The sequence below is a fragment of the Necator americanus genome, chromosome III (assembly GCF_031761385.1).
Source record: "Necator americanus strain Aroian chromosome III, whole genome shotgun sequence".
Taxonomy (NCBI): domain Eukaryota; kingdom Metazoa; phylum Nematoda; class Chromadorea; order Rhabditida; family Ancylostomatidae; genus Necator; species Necator americanus.
The window spans coordinates 8,397,603-8,423,062 of NC_087373.1; the positions used below are offsets into that span (position 1 = coordinate 8,397,603).

At 38.4% G+C, this 25,460-nt stretch overlaps 1 protein-coding gene across 5 annotated transcripts; it reads left to right on the forward strand.

The window, feature by feature from the left end:
- Positions 1–7,145: 7,145 nt before the first annotated feature.
- RB195_008970 (uncharacterized protein) lies at positions 7,146–25,351 on the forward strand (the record flags this gene model as incomplete). Of its 5 annotated transcripts, XM_064195743.1 has the most annotated exons (22): positions 7,146–7,313; positions 10,053–10,199; positions 10,270–10,417; positions 10,473–10,606; positions 11,596–11,691; positions 11,845–11,970; positions 12,616–12,796; positions 13,296–13,427; positions 13,523–13,666; positions 14,524–14,619; positions 14,701–14,783; positions 14,860–14,919; positions 15,402–15,549; positions 16,295–16,413; positions 17,137–17,247; positions 17,307–17,430; positions 17,493–17,597; positions 17,653–17,801; positions 17,868–17,959; positions 19,079–19,217; positions 19,292–19,579; positions 19,697–19,822. In XM_064195743.1, the coding sequence occupies 22 exons, from the start codon at positions 7,146–7,148 to the stop codon at positions 19,820–19,822; spliced, it is 2,916 nt and encodes a 971-aa protein (XP_064046885.1). The 5 variants fall into 5 exon arrangements, with proteins under 5 accessions (XP_064046885.1, XP_064046886.1, XP_064046887.1 ...); XM_064195742.1 differs by lacking the exons at positions 7,146–7,313; positions 10,053–10,199; positions 10,270–10,417; ... (6 more) ...; positions 14,524–14,619; positions 14,701–14,783 and adding exons at positions 21,879–21,972; positions 22,042–22,129; positions 22,221–22,377; positions 24,392–24,502; positions 25,325–25,351 and having other exon boundaries at positions 14,884–14,919; positions 19,697–19,804; XM_064195744.1 differs by lacking the exons at positions 7,146–7,313; positions 10,053–10,199; positions 10,270–10,417; ... (17 more) ...; positions 19,292–19,579; positions 19,697–19,822 and adding exons at positions 21,830–21,832; positions 21,879–21,972; positions 22,042–22,129; ... (1 more) ...; positions 24,392–24,502; positions 25,325–25,351.
- Between the last annotated feature and the right edge of the window lie 109 nt (positions 25,352–25,460).

Here is a 25,460-nt window from a genome sequence, read left to right on the forward strand (position 1 = left end):
TAAATTTTAGCCAGCTCGTACAGATCCACCATACACTTGAAATTCTCTGTACGACTGTACATTTAATTGATTTTCCTATTATCTCTAAAATCTACAAAAAAATGAGATAAAACATCTCTAAAATCAACAACAAATTCGTCCATTTTTTTCATTTTTCAAGATTTTTTCTGCCACGACTGCTTTGAAAGGAGGTTTTGCACATGTAAATTTTGTTCGAATCGAATCGAACTGTTCCACCGTGAAACTGCTTTTGTTCCGTACATTCGTTTTTTTTCCCTTTCTTCATGGAAGTACATTGAAAATGTGATTCGATTGACGTGACGATATTCGAGAAGAGTTGAGCTAGTGAAGGCCGACAAGTTTCTCGACAACAATTGAAAATTGAATGTGCAAAATGTGTCGTCTCAAGAGGTTTGCGGGCAAACATTTAGTAAGACTGCATTTGTGAACGAAAAATGCAGTTACGTGTTTTTCTCGCCTGCTGCTTAAATGCAACGTTCTGGGAAATTTACGATTCTATAGGTCTCCATCCAACGGTAAATCCGTTTTGAAACGTAGTCCGCAAGTATCCAAGCAAAAACACGAAACACTAAGTGGAAATCCATGAATAAGATGCTTGAGGAGCAGCACCTGAGGTATCAGTTCACACAACGAGGCCACTCTTTACAATCGAAGAATTTATGAAGCGGGACCACCTATTACTTAATCGTTACCACATATATGCACGCAAAGAACTGCTTTATCATATAATTTCATTCAGAACTTACTTCGTACGATTTCTCTTCTTCGATCTTGTAGGTGTAAAGAGGTGTCTTGTTGGGCAAACTGATGTCTCGAGCGCTTCTAGCCCGACTACTTCTAATTTCTTTACCTATGAAGGGTAATTGAAAAAAGTCGTGGTGGATTACCTTGCATGAGGGATCTTGCAGAAAGGTAATACCTTGACGCAAACCGCCTACTTCTAATTTTTGAATAAAACTACATGGATTTAAGCGTTACTTTCTGGGTAGATCAAATATTAAGAGCATTAAATCAATAATCAAATTAAATCAATAGATACGTCTTTCTTCATTTGGTAGTGGTTTCTCTGATAATTTTCTGGTAAAATTCTTGGACAATTAAAATAAAAAGAATAACCGCATACAAGAACATAATTAAATTAATTCGGATAAATATCGGGCAAAAAAGACTAATCCAGTGCTTTGGAAAAACGTTCTATTAGCTAATCCTAGATGCTGACTAGGATGGATTTCTGGATACGTAATCCTGTCGCTGCCTTCCGTAGACTGTAGCGTTCGTCGTTGGAACGTAACTGTCGACGCTCCCACAGGATTTTTGTCACCGCTGGACTCTCTTTCTTATGGATCAAGGATTATCCAAGATCTTTTACGTAGAGCTTATTCTTCAGCTTATCAGCAACAAAAAATATCAAGCCCAATTTTTTCCATCGCACCTGTTGTGTAGCTACCGCATACGCTCATATTACTATATACAAGGACTATTTCGACCTTCTACATGGTCACAGTATCTGGAAATTTTTTTCTCTCTCTTTAAACGAATGTTTTGGAAGTAAGTCGAGTCTCTTTCCGACATTTCTATAACATTTTTCCTGCAAAAGCGTCACATGAACGATGATTGAGTACGGTAATTTTGTCGTTTATTGTTGTGTTGCGTTGGTGTTTAGCGCTCGTTATGTGACTGACACTAAACTACCGAATTGTCGTCAATACAGGAATGGATGCTATGGATGTTTTCGTGTTAAAAATACATGTGTTTCTCTCGTTTCCCCGAAAAAGTCGAAGAGCAAACCTAGTTTCTTCTTACAGAATTGTATTTCCCGGATTAGATTTTTCCAAAAAGTTTGTACACAGTACAAAATTTGTGCGCGTCCACTTTAAATTGATGATCATTTCGAATAATTGTTGAAATTTTCACACCAACAACAACATTCACGTCGCCGTCATCGTCCTTTAAAAGATTTCTTTGAATACTGTAGAGAAGTGCGGTTGATGTAAGAAGCCTGACGAGGTCATCTACATAACAATCACCTTCGATTGCTGGGTACTCAGGGTCGGTAGGTAGGTAGAGGTTTGAGGTCTACATCTCAATGACATCCTAGACAAAATGAAATAACCCTTACCATATCCTCGTTCCTCCTTCCCTCACTTCTTATTAACGCCCTTCCTCGCTCATTTCCTCCCTTACTTAACCTCCGTCGCTCTTAAAAATCATTGGTAATCGTGTTCATTAACAAATTTTCCGCACACAATCGTGGCACAAGCGGGAAAAAAGCGGTCAAAGTCGACGCTTGTCGTTTTGATGCTCTACGTCTTGTTTTTTTCCCCTACCGATGCAATCTGTTACGGTAGTTGAAATCATGAATTCATGACTCATTCGTTTCTCTTTGCTAACTAGCGATGATTAATCCTACTTTGACGATACTTCTACCGTAAAATCGAATAGAGAAATTTTCCAAGAATTTGTTATTTTTCTTCATTCCACTTCTACCTCTACCTTTATATTCGGTCCTCTAGATGCTACGGCGTACAGTAATGTTTCACAAGTCGCATTAATGTCTCACTATATCTCCGAAGTTGTCGACGACGTCTAATCCAGAAAATCATTCGATGAAACTCTATCCTCTCTGTAACTGTCCGTAATGTTTTCGTTTGTGTACTCCTTGAGTAGATCAAAAATATTATTCACAAAACGTGGGAGTAGGATTTCGTAGAGAATTCTAACTCTTTTCTTGGATTAGTGTAAAGTTGTAATGGATCCACATATTCCCGACCATAACTACTTCTTACCGGGTACATTTCCAAACATAATGTTCACGAACAACAAGCTTAAACTTTACTACAGTCATAGTTAGAAGACATTTGGTAATGAGGTGGAGGTTAACCGGTTAACCCTCAAACTAGGTAACATAACGCTTGATGGATTTCTACATTAAGACGGGAATGTGGATTGTTGGGTATTAAACATCCGCTCTAACATCTGACATCGCTTCGAGGAATCATTGACCCCGTCTGGATTCGTTGGTTAGGTCGACGTGTGCTTATGAATCCTTGGTCACGGCCGAATACGTCCATTATCGATGTTGATTTAATCACCTCTACCTGTAGTCCTTTGACTTATAAAACTCCACTTCCGGAGTTCCTGGGATCGTCTGGAAATCCCTCCCCCCCCGTATTTCTTCATAATCGGCGGAACCAAAACGTTATTATGGGAATTCGGGCATAAATCTCGTGTCTTGTTATTAGGGAGGTTTCATCGAGATGGCCGCTACGGATAGCGGCTGTCATCCGCTGACCCGGATTCACGAGACGCCTTCTCGGATTCGTGGAAGCTTATCGTACGGATGTCATCTACATACGTACATTTGGGCATAGTTAGATAGACATCTGCGCGCCTCATACACCGTTGCCAGTCCAACACACCTTCACCATAAGATTTGTGTCGGCTCCATTTAGATCATTGAAACGTTCGAGATCAACTAATCCAGTAATGTTTTGCTTTCTCGAATATTTTATTTCATGTCTTTCCGGAAAAAAGTTGACTTCATCATCACTGCGTAATCAGCCTCTGCCTCATCTCGTCCTATCATGCCTCTTTAGACATCGAAATTTATCTTACACCAGGAAGAACTTCAATTCAACTTCTCATCGATATCATTTCCAGGATGAAGATATTTCTTTCCAAATTCATTCCAAACCATTTTTGTTACCATTTTTTTCATTCGAAAGCTTAGAGTTTTTCTTAAGATTCACTTAAGCTTTTCTGCAGGAAGTAGATCGGTTACAGCTTGTGATCTGTGATCCTAGAAAATGATTGAAAGTCAACTTCTTCGATTTTTTTTTCTCGGAGGCTTCACTCCGCATTAGAAAAGTGGTTAACCCTAAGTCTTACATGTAGGATCAATTTAAAATCTTTTCAGCCTAACTGGAACCTAACGATTTCCACAAACCTCAGGCAACTCAATCTCCTTACTGCAGTACTCAAAGGGTTAAAACTGCTATTTTCTAATGGAGATTTCCTTCTAAAGTCATCGTTTCTTTTATGATCCTGAAGTAGAACATTTTCATTTGCAAGACACATGCCCCAAGTTACGAGTTCCACTTTTTTTTCTAATCATAAGAAGGTTTATCGGAAACGGATCTGGTTTTATCTGGAAACGTTCCAGCACAACTTTTGATCAGTATCTTGGAAAACGAGAAAGTGCGCAGCATTTACAAACTCATCACCTTTTTTACCTTTGAGTTTTTTTCAGTGATTCAAGTTTAAAGAACTTACGGAATAAGCAAAGTTACCGTTTACTAACCGTTCGAAAGATTCGAAATAGTGTTTCTTGCATACAGCGAGCGACCTCTCTATCTCTTCCACAAAAAAATTCTTCCACAAGAAAAAACAGCACCGTAAGAACCGCTATACTTTGAGCACCCGTTTTCGCACTCGCCACTTACAAAAGAAAAAAAAACCTCGAGAAAAAAATCGCACTCCTTACCACTTTTCTTCGTTAAACTTGTCTTATAGAACTATCGAATCGCCTCACTACCTGACTTCTTCGGAAATGAATTCATGCTGGGGGCGATCAGCAAGTTATGGGGTTATGGTCCTCTCTCAGCCTCATCTCTTCCCTCTTCAGCCAATTCTCAACCATACTTTATCAGACGCACGACAACTTGTCTTTTTTTTGCTATTTATAATCGAAATGAGCTAACTTTCCGTATGAAACCGCTTCAAGAACCTCGTACTTTTTCTTTGTCTCTTTTTTTCTTTTGAAATAATGGTAATCTCTTCTTTTTTCCCTAGAAAACTCGCTGTTCGAAGAACCGAACGGAGTCCTTTAATTCAGCTCCCATTCAGCTTGCTTTTTAAGGTTTACTGTAAGGGATAGTAAAAAAAGCACATATTTTAAATCTACAGTACAACTCAATCTCAATTATAAACTACAAATTTTCTTATTTGGAACCGAATCATAACACAGTAAAAAAAACAGCTGAATTAGAATTAACACTTAAGGACTTCCGACTCAATATGTCCAAAAAAATTCTCTTATGGTGACTTTCTTCTGTGACTTCCATTGAAAAGATTAAGATAGCGTACACTGATCATTTTATTTCTGCTAAGACGAAAAAAAAACGGGGGGTGATCAGAAGTGATCAAAAAACTAAATGTAATTTTTTGAACTTTCGTAAAGTCAGAATTTTTTCGATTGTTGTTGTTTGTTTTCGGTTTGTTGCATGGACCTCCAAGAAAATTTGAAACATCGTTTTTGCTTGTTAATCATACAACAGTCTGTTTTATTACTGAACAGGTTATTTTTCTTTTCACTTCCATACAAGATACTATTCATGAATTTTAGTGAACTAGGTCGAAATAGGCGTCTCCTGCTCAGTCAATACACTTTAAAAAATAAATAAAAATGCTGAATAATACCAAATGAGAAAATAAAAGTAATGGAAATACCCTTGAAAAAAAATAAGGGTGTTGAATTGAACTAGTGACTTACCTAGTAGTAACGATCGTCACAGCGGATCTGGTTTGGTGGTGTACTTCCGTTCCACACCATGTTCTCACATCATGCCTTAACCATGCATGAAAAGGGGGGGAATTGGTAAGGGGAAAAAAAAAAAAAAAATAAAGTATAAATAAGGGCAACATAAATTCTTTTAGATAAGATCCGAGCAAAATAACGCAAAATGTACTAAAACAAATAGATGATAGCTTTCAATATCTGACTCATCTTCCAGTACTTTTTACAGATATTCAAAAAAATATTCAAAATTCGTGCGAAAAATTAAAAAAACATTAAGGAGAAAAAAATAGAACTAGAGAAAAATGATTCAGATATTGTCAACTATCATTCATTCATTTTATTTTCTTCGAAATATCCAACAATTCTAATAATATGAAATAACCTATGAGCACATTCTGTCTCAGAAAAAAATTTGTGTTAGAATAACCATAAAAAATACGATAGAAAATACTTTTCAAGATTAATATTTTCAAGATTTTAATCCTGGAAAATACTTCCTCTCATCTTCAATCCGACAACACCTTCGCCGTACATCATTTTCCAGTCTAGACCTTAATCTCCAATACCGTAATCTCCAACAATGAACTTCGTTTTAAAGACCTATATTTAGTCTCATAAGAACAACAAGATGGTGTGGATGATATTTTTGTAACGAACAGTGAGGCCTCGCCTTGCGTTTTTTTTTTCTTCTTTGCGGACGGTCAACGACATACAGTATTTACGATCAACGCAACGTGCTATGTGTACATATGCGCTTTAAATGCCCTAGGTTAGACAAATCGTGGACGTTGGTCCATTAAAATCCATTCATTCACATATATTCTGCGTTTCCGCTTCATCAATCTCTCGATCCAGAATCGAAACGGAGCAAATTGATAATCGTCTTCTGAACGGGAAATCGGAACGGGCCCAACACGCAATCAAACGCGCCACCCCGCCGAGCACTTACCTCATATATCGACGTGACCCCCGTCTTTATGCAAATCACCACCCGGGTAATACAATACGGTATTTGCCGTACATACGCGGCGGCACTCATCACGGCACAGGGGCGTTACCGTCCGCCGTCAACGTCAACGCTGGCCGAAGACGAATCCTGCCAGATTTGTGAAGGTCGTTCGATTTCGACTGGGATTTCACAGTTTCGAAGCTCCATAGCTTACGTAGTGCTTCACGGACTAGGAAAAACCTTGTTTGACAGTATTCCTTAGGAAGATACGCTATTTAATCCCAGAGGACTTTTCCTAGCTCCCTTATCTGTCAGGTTAGAGAATGGCCGTTGGTTATGGACGTTCTTAGCTCGAAGTCCCGCCCACTGATCCAAGAACACTTCAAATTATTCTTCAAATACGACACTGTTGGTTCTAGGAGAGATAAATCCTAAATTCTAGAAGGAGATCAAAAAATCCACAATGATCTAGTTTCGTCTCTTTTTCTTACTCTTTTCTTTTTCTTCCTTGCTTTCCTTTCCGCTTTTCTTTTCACATTATTATCCATTTCTTCTTTCTCTACCTTCCTATGCAGTGTTTTTTCCGCCTCTAGCAACGCTCCAGCTGTTTGTGTATTTGCGGACATCGCTCCTATATCATTAGATCACTATTACAGGATGTGGACGCCGTTGTTGGCGTTCCTTCCTCTGATTACGGCGATGCGAGTCGATCCGGAACGAATCGCAGCTCGATTGAGGATCGAAGCTGAAATCGAGAACGATCGTGAGATTAAACGTAGCGGACGAGATCGTAGGCAATTACAACCGAAAGAGATTAGTATACAAGTAAGTAATTGTTGAAGTGTTTCGAAAAAGAATTGTTGAAGTGTTTAGGGAAAATTTCCGATCAATTGTTTTTGTTTCCCTTTTCGAAAAATGTCCTTCCATGGAAGATGTATTATTTTTTAAACAATTTTTTCCAAGTGATTTTAACCTTTCCGACTTCAAAATCATTATGATATTTGCTCGCGGCGAAAGTGATCAACGGTCATTATCATCTGGTTGTTTTGCTGACCCCTGCCACTAGCGCGCACAAAAAAAAAGAAAAAGAAAAGGAGAATGGATTCAAAGAGGATGATATGCGTACTCACTTCCTAAAATCCTACGCTTATCCTTTATAAATGATAAATAAAAATAAAAAAAATTAGAATCTAAAAAGACTTTAAAAATCAGAAATAATTTCAAGAAAATATTTACTTTTGATTCAAATATTTAGACGACAGAAGTCGAATCGGAAAGTTTTTGCGTCCATATGAAAGCTTTCAAATTTTTCAATGAATCATTTCTCTACACCCCCTTCCCCCTTCCGTTCCTTTAAAAAAATCCCATTACTCGACCAAGCTAAACATTTACTTTTCTCCTCAAAAATTCAAACATTCCGAATAGAATCTTTTTTTGAGATATCAAAGCAAATATTGGAAAGTTTTTGCTGAGCACTGCGTAGCAAACAGGAATTGTTTTTTCGTGACCTTTAACTCGATTCGGCTTTATATGTGTTTGAATATCGAGGCCTTTGGTTCTTTGTATATATGTAACATATTTTACCAAAATGTAAAGCGTGATTACAAGATGGAAGCAGTTTTTCTTTCTTTTTTCAAGAGAAAAAGCAAATGCATTTTGTCCAAGTATTGTATGACGATGTTACTCGAAACATGAGCGGACGACGTGCTTCGAATTAAAAAAAAAGAAAAATCGATTCTAAGAATGTCAACCTAATCAGATTATTCGCCTACTTCGCACCTTCCTCCGATAGTTTTATATTTTCTAAAGAAAAAATAGTCAGGTTCAATGTAAAACGTTCCCGGATATCTAGATTGGTTTTTGTCCTTTTTCATAACTTAAGCATCTTTCAGTTCTTTTTTTTTTCGAATTTTGCACTTTTTCACATCTCGACTATTTTATTATATAAGAACGTGGATGTAAAATTATTATTTGTTGATTTAATTGGCTAAATATGCGCGTATCAGCATAGTGATTTTTTTTTTACAGAACTTATTTTGCATAAGATAGTTCTCTACAGGATACCACAATCTCTTCAATTCTAGTGTTCCTAGAACTTGGCTGAAAGTGGCCTTCCCAAAAAAATATAGGTTATGAATAAAAGAATAAGACGAAAATGTTATATTGTTTTAAATAAATTATATCTATGCATACACCTAAAATCGCTGTAGTTCTGGGTAGCCGTCGCTATGTGTTCTTTGTTCCGTTCATGTTTACCACGAATCAGTTTGTAGGTTTAGTCCTTCAGTTCAGGAATAGGAACAGTTTATCCGAAAAAAATCCATGGGGAGTTATTGCAAAAAGTTTATTCTGTTTTGTTTGTTTGTTTTTCGAAGAAGAACAATTAATACAAAAAAAGTCCACGGTTAGATTCGTTCCATTAAATTTCCATTAGATTCCACGTTCCATTAAATTTCTTTAGCATCACCATATATTTGAAATTTAATATTCTATATGATATAAAGCATAAAGGATAAAGTCTTCTGGCATTGATCAATCCGCTTATTTTATATGATATACCATATTTTTAATATTTGCAGAGTTTGCAAAATAATTGGATTGAGTCATAAAAAATTGTGAGAATTTTCTTCTTAAAATGTTACATCCACATCTTTTCGCTGCCCGGAGACCTTCAAATCCAGCGAACAACAGGTGGAAATCAAATATCGCCGGCGACATGTCCCCAACATCGTTGTCTTTTGAAAATGCCGACCAGACACGTTTTTTTTTCGTCTTATCCATTAGATTTACAATCACCTTGGGTAAATACAGAAAAAAAGAACTAATTGCCGTGTACTGTAAAGGACACGGCAGGAGGTAGGAGGAAAACACCGAAATCACGATAAATTAATTACTGTAGATTTAAATCTTAGCAGATTGTTATTTTGTGATAATGTTTCACTTATTTGCCCTAAATCTTATTAGTGAAAGTTCTCGGGCGGATGTGTTGATGTGTCCAGAATGCTGTCAGATAGCGATCTAATGTTTCCAGAGCTTATCTCAGTGTAGAGATCCGAAAAATCTCAGGTATGTATCCACGTAGCGGATTTCCGAGAATATGATTGATGGAACAAACATCCAAATCCTAACAGATTTTCCTAAAAAAAACTAGTTGTTTTTTTCAAATCTGAAAAACAATAGAAAGCGATTATAGGGAAAAATATCTAATAAGAAAGAGCACGGGGAAGAATCACAGGAAAATTTTTGAGTGATATAAAATTTTGATAAGACGAACTTTACCATCAAAAGAAGTCAGTATTTTTGCAAATGTTTCAATTATTCCGCCTTTGTACTGTTTCAATCTTCTTACTTTCACTCTTAGTTTTTCCTTTATTTTAATCTGTTGTCAAAAATTTTTATTCGTTTGTTGATTGTAAGTTGTTGTTTGTTAGTTGTTGTTTGTTTGTTCATCTGACAAATTTTCATTATCATCTTCTACATCATTCTAGCTGACCTAATCAACTTTGATAAGCTCACCTTAGAAATATTTTTGGGACCCAAGATCGTATTTTTCCCCAATTTCAGGTTACTGCTCCGTTATTTTCTTCACGATTATTCGAATACGGTAAAGATGCAGAGGACAATGAAGTGCCACAAGCGTTAGATGTTGGGAAAAAGGTCCAATTGACAAATCCACTAAACTATTACGGCGAAGACTATAACACTGTCTATGTGAGGATTTCGTATTGATTTTAAATTTTGCAAAAAAAAATGAAATAAAATAAAATTTCATCATCTTTAGGTGCTTTCAAACGGTGCTATTGGTTTTGAAGCAAATGCACGGACGTATAAGGCTGGATTATTCCCGAATGGAGCGCGGTTGATCGCCCCATTCTGGAATCGAAACGATCTACGAAAAGGCGGTCATGTTTATTATAGAGAAGTTACAAGTATGTTAATTGATTATATTCGTTGTAGCCGCAAAAGAAATTCCATAATTTTTAGAAGGTCGAGTATTGGAACGCGGCCAAAGCGAAATACGCTATCAATACGATCGATCGGTACATGTGAAATCGGCGGTGATTGTTACTTGGGAAAAAATGCAACCGTTGGAAGGTACAACGGCACTTCCGGAAGAGGTAATGGGATTTAAGTAATTAATTATTAAGCTTATAAAAAATCTTCTTACCGTAACAAACTTAAAAGTTTGGGTTTAACAGAACTTACTGCTATTATTTATGCATTTTAAGCGCACATCTTCTACTATTACTCTTTTTTTTATTTTTCCGGATAACACAGGAATAACGCCAACAGCGTATACGTCGAAGAGAAGAGAGGCTTAGGTCTAGTCACGATAGTTCAAGGGGGAAATGAGAGTCATTTAGGCCCTGAGGCGTACATGAAATGGAATTGACTTTCTCGGCTTGAGATAGTGGTCCCGACAAGATAAGAGAATATATAATCCTGAAGAAATAAGAAGAATATCTAGCGCTATTTCCCTGTAACGATCCTCGACAGTGCTCTATAGAAAGAGAACCAATGAATTGCTGAAGTAGAAATGGACATCTCCCACTCTATGATTTTTCAGCTTAAAAAAAAAAGTTTCCCAAGAATTTCATGGATTTCCTTTTTTCTCAATCACTAGGCCTGTCGGAAAATATGGAATTACACTAGGATCCATAAAATGAAACAGTTCTCACGTTTATGTCTTATTTTAATTTTTGACGACGACCATATCGAGAACTCATGTTTGGTATTTTTTTCTCCTATGATGCTGATTTCATTTTGCAGAAAAAAAACTGTAGAATTTACTCTGTCTAGTGATAGAAATTGATCTGAGCTCTATGGTTGCGAAAAAAAAAACATATAGAAAAAAAAGAAAACAAGAAAAAGGAAGAAAGGAAACGAAAAAACACATTACATTACAAAAAACTACATAAAGAAGTATAAAACACAGACATTGAATAAAATCAATTAGTTGTTGCAAGCGGCTCTTTTCTGTTATTTTTCTTCTATTAACTGCCGTTATTTTTTATAATTTTTTAAAGTAAACTTAATAATTTTTTTATAATTTTGTTGCTATTTATTATTATTTTTACTGTTCTACAGTTTATTTCCATTTTTACAGAATACCAACACTTTTCAAGCAGCTCTGTTTATTACTGACAATGGAACGTATGCGAACTTTATCTACAGCAATATTGGATGGACCCAGGGAGCGGAGGTGAGCGGATTCCTTTTCATTCTGCCGCTATCTGCGCAATCCAGCTCGTAACCGAGGAGTTTTCCTTTCGCATGGTTTCTCAGCTGAAAGAACCGACATATAATATGGCTTCCGCAACAGCATGTACATACGTACGTACGTATGTTAATGTAGGAATGCAAACCGGCCTCGACGCTCTGGAATTGCGGTCCGTCTAAAAGGATTTCGCCTCCACCCCGACCACCACCACCACCTCCTCCTCATCGACTACGTAGAAGATGCTTTCGTTTAGCGAAACAAGTATATGAGCGTATCGTCGTCTTTTGACGGTCGTAGCGGCCTCGACGCCCGCACTCTTCCTGTTTTCATAGGGTTGCGTCCGAGTTTTGCCGAACTCAAGTGGATACCGATCGGGGCGTAAACGACTGGCGAATGTGCAAAAATTGCTTACGCGCTTACGAAAACAGAGGGAATTTTACTCTTTTTTTTTGTTAGAAATAAGTTTATCTTTTTTGAGGAGAAAATCCTGATCAAAATAAGGATCAAGTTCATTGAGTAGACGTTGTTACTGTAGTTTTTTTTTACTATTAGCTTTGGAAAAAGCTATACTACTTACACACGATGATTTACACTTGTGGCCTTCTTTTTCTCCCATGCTTTCAAAAAAAAAACGACTGTGGATGACCTCAAAACTACAGCTCGAGGAGAACTAACAACAATTACCTTACCATTATTGTTGAGTAATGTGTCCCTGACATTGAGTGCGAGAGGAATGAACAAATTGGTTCCTCACGATCTTCCAGCCGTGTATTCTTCGAAAAAAAAAATTACGCCAAATGCAATCATGTGTGGAACAGAACTTTTTTCTGGGTTCTTTGAGGAATTCTCACATCAATATTATCAGATGAGAAAATCCAAAATAAGAAGATTTTGTCCCATTTTCAGGCTGGGTTCAATCGTGGCGATGGTTCCGAGCACTACGCTCTACCGACATCTGGCACCGGAAACATTATGTATCTGGAAGAGTACGGTAACACTGGGATTCCTGGCGAATGGATGTTTGAACTGGGAGAAACCAGAGTTGTTCGTTGCAAACAGGGAATCAAAGGAGACACTTGTGATGAAGGTTCTAGCCTTTTGACATGATTAACTCAACATATTACTGATGATAAAGCCTTTAGAATGAAAAATTGCGCCACGTCTAGGAGTTACAGTCGCTGCCACGCGCGTTCAACCGGATTGACGCGACGCGTCCGCGGGAAACGTGCGCAAGGGTGCTCTGAGGAAATACTGACTAACTACTGCTTTTCTCGCTGATGCACCACCGATCGATGCTGCAGCTACCATCCATCGGTGCTGTATTAGAGGGGAAGCAGCGTGTGTCTGTCGTTGCGGACACGCGGCGCCAACGGGTTGAACGCGTTTGGTGGCAACTATGACCCATGTGGAATTAGAAATTTTGATACTCGTATAAAAAGAAAAAAAAACTTAAACTAGTTCTAGGAATTATTGTTGACATTAATTAATTGTTAAAAGAATTTGACAAATTGATACAGATCTCAAAAAAAAAACTTGCTGCCCCTTAAATTGACAGAGATCAGTATTTTTAAAATGATTTTTTAAAGAGTGCACTGCCGGTGAATGGGGTGCGGATTGCGCATCGTGCTGTCATTGCGGTGATGGGACCTGCCATCCGCTCACTGGAGAATGTCCCAGAGGATGTGCAGAATGTTGGTTGGGAGGGAATTGTCAAACAAGTAAGTGGAAAGGACTGTCTGCTAACGGTTTTACGTCGTCTTTTCTCTGAACCTAATCTGAATCAGATCTGCTTTTCTTCAATTGTATTTTACAGAGAAGGAAAATTGTCATGCGAGGGCATCAGCTCAATGTGCACCAAACGCCATCTCCTTCACTGACTACGATCGCTGCGGTGAACCGTTGCAGAGATGTCAGTGCTTGTCCGGATTCAGCGGTGATGGATACAAAAATTGTCATGGTGAGCAGCGTGGCTTCCTAGGCCCTCTTTTTCGTCCACGTTTTCTTCAAGACATAGTTTTACTTGCAGATTGTAGAAGTTTTACTGTAGACTGTAGCAAAATAGGAGCTAATAAACTTTTTTTTTTGCAAAGGAAAAGAAGGATAACATTCGCATTTCCCCAGAGAACCGTTGTCATTTTATAGTAGTCAATAGGCTGACAGAATATAGCATTATGTTAACGAAACAATGAAGTGGTTTAAATATTGATCTAAAAACTAACAAAAATTAAATCAGCATAAAAACCAGAACTACTATTTTGTAGAGAAAGGAATACTCTTTCAAATATCATGTTACGTAACGCTTAACTTTTTTCTCCTGTGCTCGAGATTTAGAAAAAAATCTCAAAAAAAATTGAGTATGCATCAACCTAATATCTAAAGTTTGGGGATTAATCCTTCCTAGATTTTTTCTAGCAGCAAATTTCTTAGCAAAGCGATCAGAGCTCAGTTGAGTGGAAAAAACTGAAATATTAGGGGCCGGAAAATTTAAAAACCACCTGCAATGATAGAAAAAAATCGTAAAATCCAGCTGGAAAGCGGAAAGTATTATACTAACATTGCTCCAAACCACATTTTTCCGAATTTTGCTAATGACTCGTGTTCTAACGGTAAATCGTAACCGAACTGGAGCGAACAGATATTTTCCCCCTGAGTCACTAAAAACATTTTGTATCCCCTTCGAAAGCTTTGGAGTTGTTGGCTTTCCTGTGATAAATTCCCTTTTTCCTGACACTATTCGAAGTGGAGTTTTTTTTTCCACAAATTCCTTCAATTATATCCATTAGAGCAATTCGATCCTCTTACATGGTGTTCCAGACATTGACGAATGCCGCGAGCAGGTGTGTCATAAGAACGCCGTGTGCACAAACACTCCAGGGCGCTACTTCTGCCAATGTGGAGAAGGCTTCTCAGGTGACAGAACAAATCTCAAACCATCATTCTATTATGTTTAGGTAGTGTAGAGTGTGCAAAATTTAAGTAGTAACCTTATAGGTGACGGAGTAACGGAATGTGTCGCCTCGTTCCTCTTCCCGTCCGATGGACATCAGCCATTACCGAAGAGTAAGGCGTCCAAGGTGCGTAATATGGGAATTCTATTAGTATTTAACTAAATAAGACTGGAGTTTGCTTAAGGAATCCACAATTTTTCAGGTTTTGTGGCAGTTAAAGTCGCCAATGAAACTGTTTGGAAGTTCGTACGACAAGATTACGGTAGGTGATCTATGGCCGTTGCTAAGTTTTTCACACCAAACTGAACTGAATCTACTGCACGTAAAAATTGCTAGATAACCTTCATGCGTAGAGAAAATTGCGACACATTAATACGACACGAAATTAGGACAAAAATTTTCTTTACGTTATTGGTATTTTATCTATGACATTTATAGTCAGCGGCAAATGTCTTCAACCGAATGAGCATGATGCACTTTCAATTAGATCAGGGTAAATTAGAGTAGTATCCGTACAAAGCAGAAAAAAACCGAAAAAGAGGACGTCGAAGCAAACGCGTCGCGGTCACCCGGTTGAATACATTCTCTGCGCCGACTATACGCCTTTGCCTGTGTAGGCGCGATCACTACGCGACAATTTCTTTGCTTTAGAACCGATTCTACTCCTCACTTAATTTCCTGTTTTATATTTTAGTGCAGCACCTCTTTTTTTCTCGATGATAGGTCAAGTCACATATATTGCAGATCACAGCATCCGGTCTGCTCTCGTTGACAGATGTCTCGAAAACAAGCGGTGAAAAGCTGGAAGAAATGAAAATGATTGGAGTTGCACCATTTTTTGCACCAATCGACACTAGTCGAGGAGGACATGTGACCGTAGCTGAAGTTACTGGTTAGTGGGATTTTTCGTTTCTATAACTCTGATTCGGGTCCCAAGAACCTTTCTGTACACAAATTTCATTGAAAATGTAGGAAAGATAGAAAATCATTGGAAAGCATACATTGAGTAATAGCTGTAAATTATACATGGATCTTGTTTAACCGATCGATTAACCAAAGCCTAATTAATAGCTTTAAATAGTCGTTTATTTTTAGAACGGGTGTTTTTTGCCCTTGAGGCAGTTTTTAAGAAATTAGTTCCCCTCAGGATACTTGTTAGAAAAATCCCTGGTTGACATTATTTGAAGTGGGAACGCGGAAATAAAAAAAAAACAACCAAGATCACTCATCTCTGCTTCGCTTTGATCTACTCTTTCCTACTTCGTAAATCCAATTTCTATATCTTTGATTATTTGATAGATTCAATTCTGCTTTTTTTTTTGCACTGGAAACAAAATGTTTCACTTTACAAACGTAAATACACTCAATTTCAATATCACAATGAAAGCAAATAAATAGTTGAGTTAGTGAACGAGTGAAATATATAAATCGCCAAAACGGTCTTCTTCCCGTATGGTTTGCATTTCATGACCTGTTGTTTATTGTTTTCTTCTAGAAAATATGAAATACGCAGCATTTATAGTTTTTTTTTTGTAATGAATGAACTTTAGTAAGAAGACCTACACACCCTCCATTGAACGTGTTCTTTCCTTCCTCTTTCTTTATTTGTTCTAGATATAATCATTTTATAAATTCAGATTCGGAGACACTCACTCGTGTAACACGTAATATCCAGGAGAAATATGATGAGCCATCGTTCCAAGCAAAGAGTGTTCTCATAGTGACTTACATGAATGTCACCGATGGAAAAACTCAGGTAAATAAGAAAAGTTTAGTTCAAAATTAGCCCCGTGTTACGCCATTACTTTCCCCCATTTTGAAAAGAATCCCCATTTAAGGCTTTGAATAAACCTCGGCATGGTGATGTTTCAGTATTTGGTTTCTTTAATTGAATTTGAAAAGAAGTTTTGTATCTCTGCAAAATGCACTAAATAAATAACAACGAACGGTGAATGCTTTGCTGTATGAACTTACAAGCGTTTGGTTTCCTAATTCGGAAAAATCAATAAATCAATGATAAATAATAATACAGTACTATGATATAAAAAATAGACGCTGATAAAAATGTCTTTTTTTCCAATATATTTAAACATCTCACACCATTTATAAATTGTTTTAGTCGTACGATGAAGAAGTGATTGGCACTTGTGCGTCCTTTTGAGGGAAAGAATTCCCTTAGAAATTTTTCTGGAATTTTACAATTACAAAAAAGCCAGTTTTCTACGTTAGGAATTTTTCGCCCCGATGAATGTTGATTATAAAATCAAAATAAACATTCTATTTCTATTAGAAATTCAACACTCTCGGACAGGTAACTTTTTAACCGTACGACGCATCTTGGATGAGTTCAAAATCATCAGCCAAAGAATAACGCAGTCAATAAACAAACAATTATCACTTTGATAAATTTTGTTTGTTTGTTTTTTTGTAATTTAATCAAACATTTGGTTCCAGAACTGGATTTTTTTTCTATTTTCAGAGAGGCAACACCTTCCAAACATTGCTCATCAGTGGAACGAACGCTAAAAAAGAAAAGATGACATTTGCGGAATTACTTTACAAGGATATGCAATGGGGAGAAGGAGCTGAGGTCGGAACATTTAGGTTGTGAAAATTTATCCCAACATCAATCCAACATTCTATTTCTAGGCTGGAATCATGACCAACGATATCTCTTCCTCAGTCACTCTTCCAGGATCGGGAACTCAAGGAATTGAACAACTCACTCAGCTGAGCAACGTTGGACAACCAGGCGTATGGTTGTTCAGAGTCGGTGAGTAGCTGATGGGAGAATTCAGAGGTCGAATTCAAATACTCAGGCGAATATTTTTCCAGATGAACCATCAATTCAACCATGTCCATTGGCGGGACAACAACCACCGTACTGTCAGAAGAAAACTCGTCCTACCGACAGAATCTTGACATCACGGCCTCCTCAGAGTAAGAATCACGTGAATTCGCTGGGAAGTTCCAGACTAAACTATGGGAAATTCAGAAATTCGTCCTCCCGTCGTTTCACATGACGCTGATCCTCATGTTGAAGGCGTATCAGTGGTAGGTGTTCCTGTTGGAGCACCTCGTACTATTCAACCTCAACTTGAAACAATTAGAACTCATAACACTATCGGAAATACGCAACTGGAGGTAGGAATAAGTTGAATTCGTGAAATAAATGACTGATTAGTGGTTTCTATGTATGTATGCCTTAAGATCTCCGTCACCACAGCTCCGATCTTCCCAGAACGAACAACACCACCGAAAACAACTCGTCCACGTCCAAGATATGAGAGTACTCCACACCGGTAAGCTGGCTTCGCTGTAATAATCTTCCCCCTCAAATCAACGTTCTTTTACTTATCTTATCAAGGTTTTTTTATAAGCGTTTTCACGATATACATAGATATAGAAATATAAAGTATAAAAGGTGTACGTCCCTCTCATCAATCCCTTCGAAATGTGCATGTTCTTCTTCAAGTTAATATGTCAAGATTAGGCACAATCCGGAAGCCTAGTTCCGGATAACATGCGAAAAGATATGAAATTCCACAACACCGCTCTGACCCTTGGGATTTGTAAGAACGCATAGAGATTTTTCAAAAAGGATTCTATAGAAGAATTGAAACGTCGTTGAAAAACTTCGCCATCAAAAAACGTCCTTAAAGATTCGCCTTGGTGAGATAATCTTTAAGAACGCGGTGGTTTACCAACCCCGCTAGTCGGTGAAACTGGCCTTTGAAAAAGACGAGTTTGTCGAAACGTCAGGCCAATAAAAAAGTTTCATACATTAACGAATAAAACAACCACTACTAGAGTTTTCTATTTGACTCGAACAATTTCGAATTAAAAGGCAGTGTAACACGCTTTTGTCGCGATGCGAAAACCATAACGAAAGCTTTGAGTTAGGGTTTACGGAAACCAAAGCGATTCCGCTCCTAATCATGGAAAACTCCGCTCTTTCCTACGATTTCAGTCCCACCGCGCCACTCTTGGGCACGCGCCGCATCAACGTGCGAGAAGTGGAAGATCAATTATGCTTCTTCACCACTTTATCCAAGTAAAACCAATGAGTAAGCTGCTGAGGGAACCGGAATGTGTATAAAAGGACGTGTTCTAACGTACCTCGTAGGGACAAACGCCGTTCCCACGCCGTTTTATGGGACTTTTATGGGAAAGTGAGCGGAGCTACGCGAGCTACGTTTTCGGCAACCAACCTACCACAACCCGCACTCTAGATTTTCGTTGTGGTCGCGCAACCACGCCAAAACCGTGATAGGCTCCCCTCAACTGTTCCACTTGTAAAATACTCAGCGGTACAAGTCAAGCTGGTAATAGAAGTGATACATTTTATACCACTGGAGTACCAACGTAGATTCGACCACCGAATCGATTTGCAAGTACCACATTTCACTCCTTTTTTTCAGTCCGATTGTTTCTCTTGGCGATAACGATTTTGAAGAACTCGAACCGGATGTTTTCGAAATTACCTTCCCACCGTTTGTCACAGTCATTCCAGAGGTCTTCACTTCGAAACCCAAACAACTTCCAGATTTTACCGTTCAGGTACTTTTAACACGCTAATCATTAAGCGCATTTTACATCAGAAAATGGCCTAATTCGTATAAATAATGTTTCAGGAGTCATCCACTATCACTACTCGAGCTTTGACAACTACGGAAGCAACATTCCCTACATTCAAGCTATCAGATGCAGAGGAAACGCTTGTCACAGTAGCACCTGTGAAAGCTCAACCTCAGACAACCATGAAACAAAAAACTCCATCGGTGGAAGAAACCTTTGGAACAGGTGAACCTCTGAAAGAGGAAGATTTGTTCGAAGTTCGAATCGAACCCGAAATGATGCCAACTCTCACGAAAGAACACACTGGAGTGCAGAATCTGGAGAAAACAGACACTATGACAAAAGTAGGTTGTTCGTTGAGTTCTTTGTTTTATGTTTACCAGACTTTCAAGATTAACAATGGAAAGAATAAAAATCCTCATAAAGAACGAGTCAATGTGGAGGTAAATTTTACTGTTTAGGTACCTGAAGTGCATACCACTGAAGAAGTTCCTGAAGTTCCTGAAAGACATCTTACGACACCGTCAACAAAAGGAGCGCAGATCTTCGTTTTCACTACGACGAAAGCGGTAATCATTGAAATTTGAAGCATTACTCCAAGGAGAACGATTCCACTATTTGGGAATCTGTCAAACTAAAACTAGAAGAAAAAAGCAATCAATATACGGGAATTCTTTAAAAGCATGCCTTCCCTTTGAGTTTCATGTTTTCACCAAACTAACTGAGCAAAACATAGGTTTCTTATCCTTTTGCAGGAAAAAAACTTACCTCTACTATCGTAAGAATCTATTAAGAAACAAATAGCAGCAGCATGAGATATGTACTTCAAACATACGAGTAGTACAAGATCAAGTGTCTTCTAGAATCTTCCTTAAAGAGTGTGACAAGATGATGATGATGTGACATGATGTGACAAGATAGTAAAGTACCTCTTTCGCAAGGATTTCTGAAGATGCATTCACTTATCTACAGTGGGAATGATCCAACTTTCAAAGCCATCACCCCACGAATCTGATGTGGTGCAGATTTCAACTGGAGTATTCTTATAAGGGATAGTAGATTATGGGAGGAGGGCGATTCCGTCCATTTCTTTCTGATTCCAGTAATAGTAGTCTAATTCAGTAGAATAATAGAAAGTAGATTAGTATATAGCTGAATATTAGGGAAGTAACTTAGAATATAGTACTTACTTCCGTTTCGCCTCTACCCTTCGACGGAAGGAGCAGAATATAGAATAGGAATTAGAGAATAGGTAGGAATAATAAGTGCTATTCACTCCCGAGGCTCTTCAGTAAGGAAGAGTGAACATAATGTGGAATTGATATAGAGCCTGCTATTTATAGCCAGCTAAGGCGCCAAAAAATGATCAAAATATGAGTAAGTGTTAGGTCAAGGGGATCATAGAAACAGACTGGATGCAAGCGTATTAGTAAATGTTTTAAAACTACGTATTCTATATTATTTAGGATACCTATAAATGATATTTTTGTTACTAATAAAGCATTTAAAAATAGCCTGAATAATAATGTTCTTGTCATATATTAAACTACTCAGAAGCTTGAGCATGATCTATAGTCTGCCTATAAAATCTGAATAAAAACTACGGCTCCTAGCTATCCGTAGAGTCTCAGTATATATGATATCGCTTTTAAGAGTAATTTTAGAAATAAAATAATTCCCATGGCAGAATCTAGAGACAGTAAAATTGAATAAGTCTGTCTTGTTGTATTGTTTAGTGTACAAATGGTCGTTAGAACAGTAAATATGTAGGTCTAAAAAATAACGTTCGTAATTTGTACCATTAGTTTTTCCCAACGTCAAAACATTATGGTAAGTTTGGTCTAGAATATTTATAAGGATTTTTTCCTCGTCATTATGTATTATTAGTAGATCATCCTAATTCCAGTAAAAAACGGCCCGGAAGATGCGGCGCCGCACAAGGCTAACGCGCTCCAGTCGAACTCCTTGTGGAAAAAAGGGCGCCAGAATGCCCGAAGCCGTATCTTCCGGGTCGTTTTTTTCGGCAATTAGGAAGAAATGGACGGAATCACTCTCCTCCCCATAATCTACTATGCCGTATACGAATACTGTACCGGAAATCCGCACAACCTCAGATTCGTGGAGTGATGCCTTTAAACAAGTTGAAGCGAAATATATGCAGAAAAAAGAGATTATGTAATGGTTTACTCTACGAAAGAAAGGATCTTGGATTGATAGGCAAGATTGTTAAGTGTCTTTATTACGGCTAACGTTGTTGTATTGCTTGACATTGTCAATCGAATACTTCCTGTCGTTGCTCCGAGATTCAAGGAAAGTTGAACTTTTACGCTCAAAGGATCCTGAATTTTTCGGAGGATATTTACGAAAGTTATCAAACAGATGCGATCGCCTCCAGTCTTTGTCTCTACCGCCGTGTGAAAAAAAACCTGATAGATAAACCTAGTGAGATTAGGCTGTGCGGTATTCCTTTATGCCTAGAACGTAACTTTTCCTACCGTATTGCTAGTAAGTTCTTAAAAAATAACGCCCAAAATCATTTGCTGTACGTAACAAATATTTTAACTATTAAACTGTTATTGTCTAATTGTGGTTAAATGGTATGGAATACTCTCATGTAATCTGAATGAAAGGTAGAGATTTCAGACAACGAGGGTTACTCAACGACGTCCGAATATTGTCACAGCTGGAACGACGACAACAGTCGAACCTGAAGAAGACCGAGAAGCAGCTGCAAGTAGTGAGTGTTTGGATCACAGTACTTCTGGATATTATACCTATCCAGTATCCCAACTATTTCCAACTTCAGAAATGGCTATTATAATTCCAAGTGTTATTGTTGTGGTTTGGATTATGCTACTCATCGCGATCGCTTTGTTTGTATGCTGTCGGCGGAGGTGAGTTATTGGACCGTTTGTGTGGTTTCACGGTTTCTTGGTATAATTTTTATGATTACTTCAGCTTGTCTTTGAATATAACAATATCCAGATCTTCATCGGCACAGTTGCGACCATATGGACCTGTGTATTCGGTGCAACCGACCGCATATGCTTTAAAACGGAACGGGAAGCACGTAGAAGGTTCTTACGAGGATCATATGGAAAAGGCTGCGAGATTAAGTAATGAAATGAACGCCTATAGCCAGGTCTACTACTTTTACACTTTACAACACTTTCTTTTTTGTATACTTGTTAGGACCGCGTGGTAGATTAAAACCTAATAATACAGAAATTTCTCCTTCTTTCATCTGTCCCTTCGACCTCTCTATCGATCTCCTCGATCTTCAACATGTTTTTATCGCATGCTTTGCCATTAACCCAGTGGTTTCTACTTGCTGAAAGAGTATAAAGACCATCGTCTTTCACTTCAAAGGATTTCTTGAGAGAAACCTCACCACCTATCTTATCTCGTGAAAACCAGTCACTAACGTGGAATGTCAAACGTTTGTCGCTAAATTTACTTGTAAATATGGCTTAAGCTAGAACTTCCAATCTTTTCTTGTAGACTGATAGAAAGGAGATTCTTAACATCACTCGAAATGTATGCTGCTGCTGTTTTCCTTCTGCTTGAGATGTATCCTGCTTTTTGAAGGTTTTTCTCCAGATGATGGAGAAGTAAGTGTGCGCGACTGTTGAGGAGATTGAAGTAGAAATCCTGGACGACCTTCTCTATAGTCTTCTCGACGCAGTCAGTGATTGTTCCACCCGGGTTCCAAATAAAGGTCATCATCGTCTCATGATAGACAATGTCTTGCGGCTGTAGAAGGTGTTCTTGCCCATCGCTACAGATTTAGCCGATACTGTTGCTCTATCCTTCTTGACGTTTTCTCTCATCACCTCTCTGCTGCTAAGCTTTCCGAACTCAGACCTAAGCCTATGGTTGAAGCTGGGGTTAATGTGCTTCATAGCCGAGGTACCAGCTCGAGGTTGCTGGAATAGGTGTGTCTCGATGGTCTTAAAACTCTCAGCATCCCTCATGCAATCATGAAGGTGTTTGGCAAACCGACAGCATACATCCTGCAGTCTTCCTTTTACACGAAAAGAAATCTTTCTTAGACAGCAGACGAAAGTTGAACTTAGTTTCACGTTCAACCCCCTTCGTTTAGAAGAGGGCTTTCGGAACTGTCGAGTTTCCACGGACGGTATTAGTCGAAATGATAAACCCAGAAACCCTCTGCCCTGTGTATTCCAACTTAAGTAATCAAAGGAACCAATGTGAAGTTCTTCAGGCGTTCATCTACGAACAACTTGGGCATTAAGGCTGCCGACAGTGGTCTTGCAAAAGGAGTGATCTTTCCCGTAAAGTCCGTATAGAAAATCTCGACATCCTATTCTTCGTAGCTTGCTGTAGGGCCGTAAATGACAGAAATTGTCAAAACCGGTATTGACTCACACCACGAATGCCTGACATCCGATTGGATCGTCATTTATTCGAAAGAATCGATGTTCATTGCCACATTGGTGATGATAATCACTCGCTCCACCACCTCCTCTGCGATTTTGTTCGAATTTCCGAGGATAGTGCTTTTCCAGACGCTGTGTCACAAATGGAGTTTAGAAGTTGATCTTATTTCGTTTCTATCAATCTGATGACTTCGTACCTGACTCTTGACTTGGTTCATCAAGCTTTCGACATTCGCTTCGGACGCTCATGTGCATTGTATGTGCGGGAAATCTGTCTTTTTTTCAGCTTTTTAAGACAGCTTAGGTGGCTTACTTAACCTTCCCTTCCTGGTAATTCTGTGCCAGATGCTTTTCCGGTGTCAATATATTCCTTTTCGTTCAATTTCGTTTCGTTTCTACAATTCTAAAAACTCACTATTTGGATACTTCTGTTTTCCCTCATATTGCAGGGTCATTAAATGATATATTCAACGATACACCTAGCGGTATTTTGGTAATACTAACAGAAGAAGTATGTCTTAATCAACAAACCGGATGTTAAAGTGTTGTACTAAAGATTAATTGACTTGTTAATGTTGCTCATCTTCTTGTCAGAAGTTATCCTCTCTGTTGTTCGTGTTTTTATTTCGGTTCTCACTAAAATTTTCATCTCTACGTTATTTTCTTATTCGTTATTCTCTGTTTATTTCAAGTAAACTTTAAAAAAGAACTAACAATAATCACTTGAGTTTGTGTGCTAACAAAGGGACGTTTCAGTCTGGTCGTATGTCATTATATGGGTCTTACTGGAATTTGAATAACTCGCCTAACTCAAATCCTTCGTCAAATCGTCAGCATTCACCCCAATACAACGGGTACACTCCTTCGGTAAGTTTGATGTCGTTACATACGTATAGTCTTCGTCGAATGTGCCCAAAAGGTTGAGCGTGATGCGTCTTCGATTAGGGTAGACAGATGGAAGAGGAAGTGTCAGTCAAATAAGAAAATGTTATGTCATATATCACGCTCCTCAGCTTGAGCACATGCCTACCGTCCGTATTTATTGTTTTGCTGTGATGATGACGTATAGTCGGGTGAAAACGATATGAAGCACGGTGGGTTTACGTAAGCGGCTGCGCTCGAAGCGGCGCAGTTGAGACAGCCATTGGAGTCGGAGTAGGATCATCGCGAACTACAGCGAGGAATGGCGTCAGCAAGGGTCCCCCTAGATTCTAACCACTGCGCTCCGCTGCACCGCTTCGAGCGCAGCCGCTTACGCAACTGCACCGTGGTTTGACCCTCCTATATGTTTTCATGTAGATTTTTGTTGATTCTTGACATTACGAATAATATTTGCCATTCTTCCGCTTTTAAAGCACATTTTTTTAACATAGAGAGTAAGGTGGTACACACCAAAGGTGTACTTCTTCTGCGGACTTTTCACTACCGGGGTTTAAGAAATGCTCCAAATCTCGGAAGGGAATGTTACAGATTTTATAGTCGGGTCAAAACGACTCGTACAGCAATTGTTCAAACGGTTGTGATTGGGGCCAGACCCTTGCCAGATTCAATACGATCGCGAACCTGAGCGAGGGTCCCACCGCCTTATCCTTGAGTGCAGCCGCTTATGCACTTGCACTACAAGTCAGCTCTTACTATCCTCCCCTCACACTGACTAAAATGAAAGGAAACTTAATTTAATTTTTTCAGCGATACTCCTACACCGGCCGGTATTGAATACTCACATCTTGGAGCTTTTCAATGCATTTAATATTGCTTAGTGACATTTTGTTGTACATCTTTGTTATGAGCCATTCTTATGACATATCTAGAGCTTTTGCTTTGT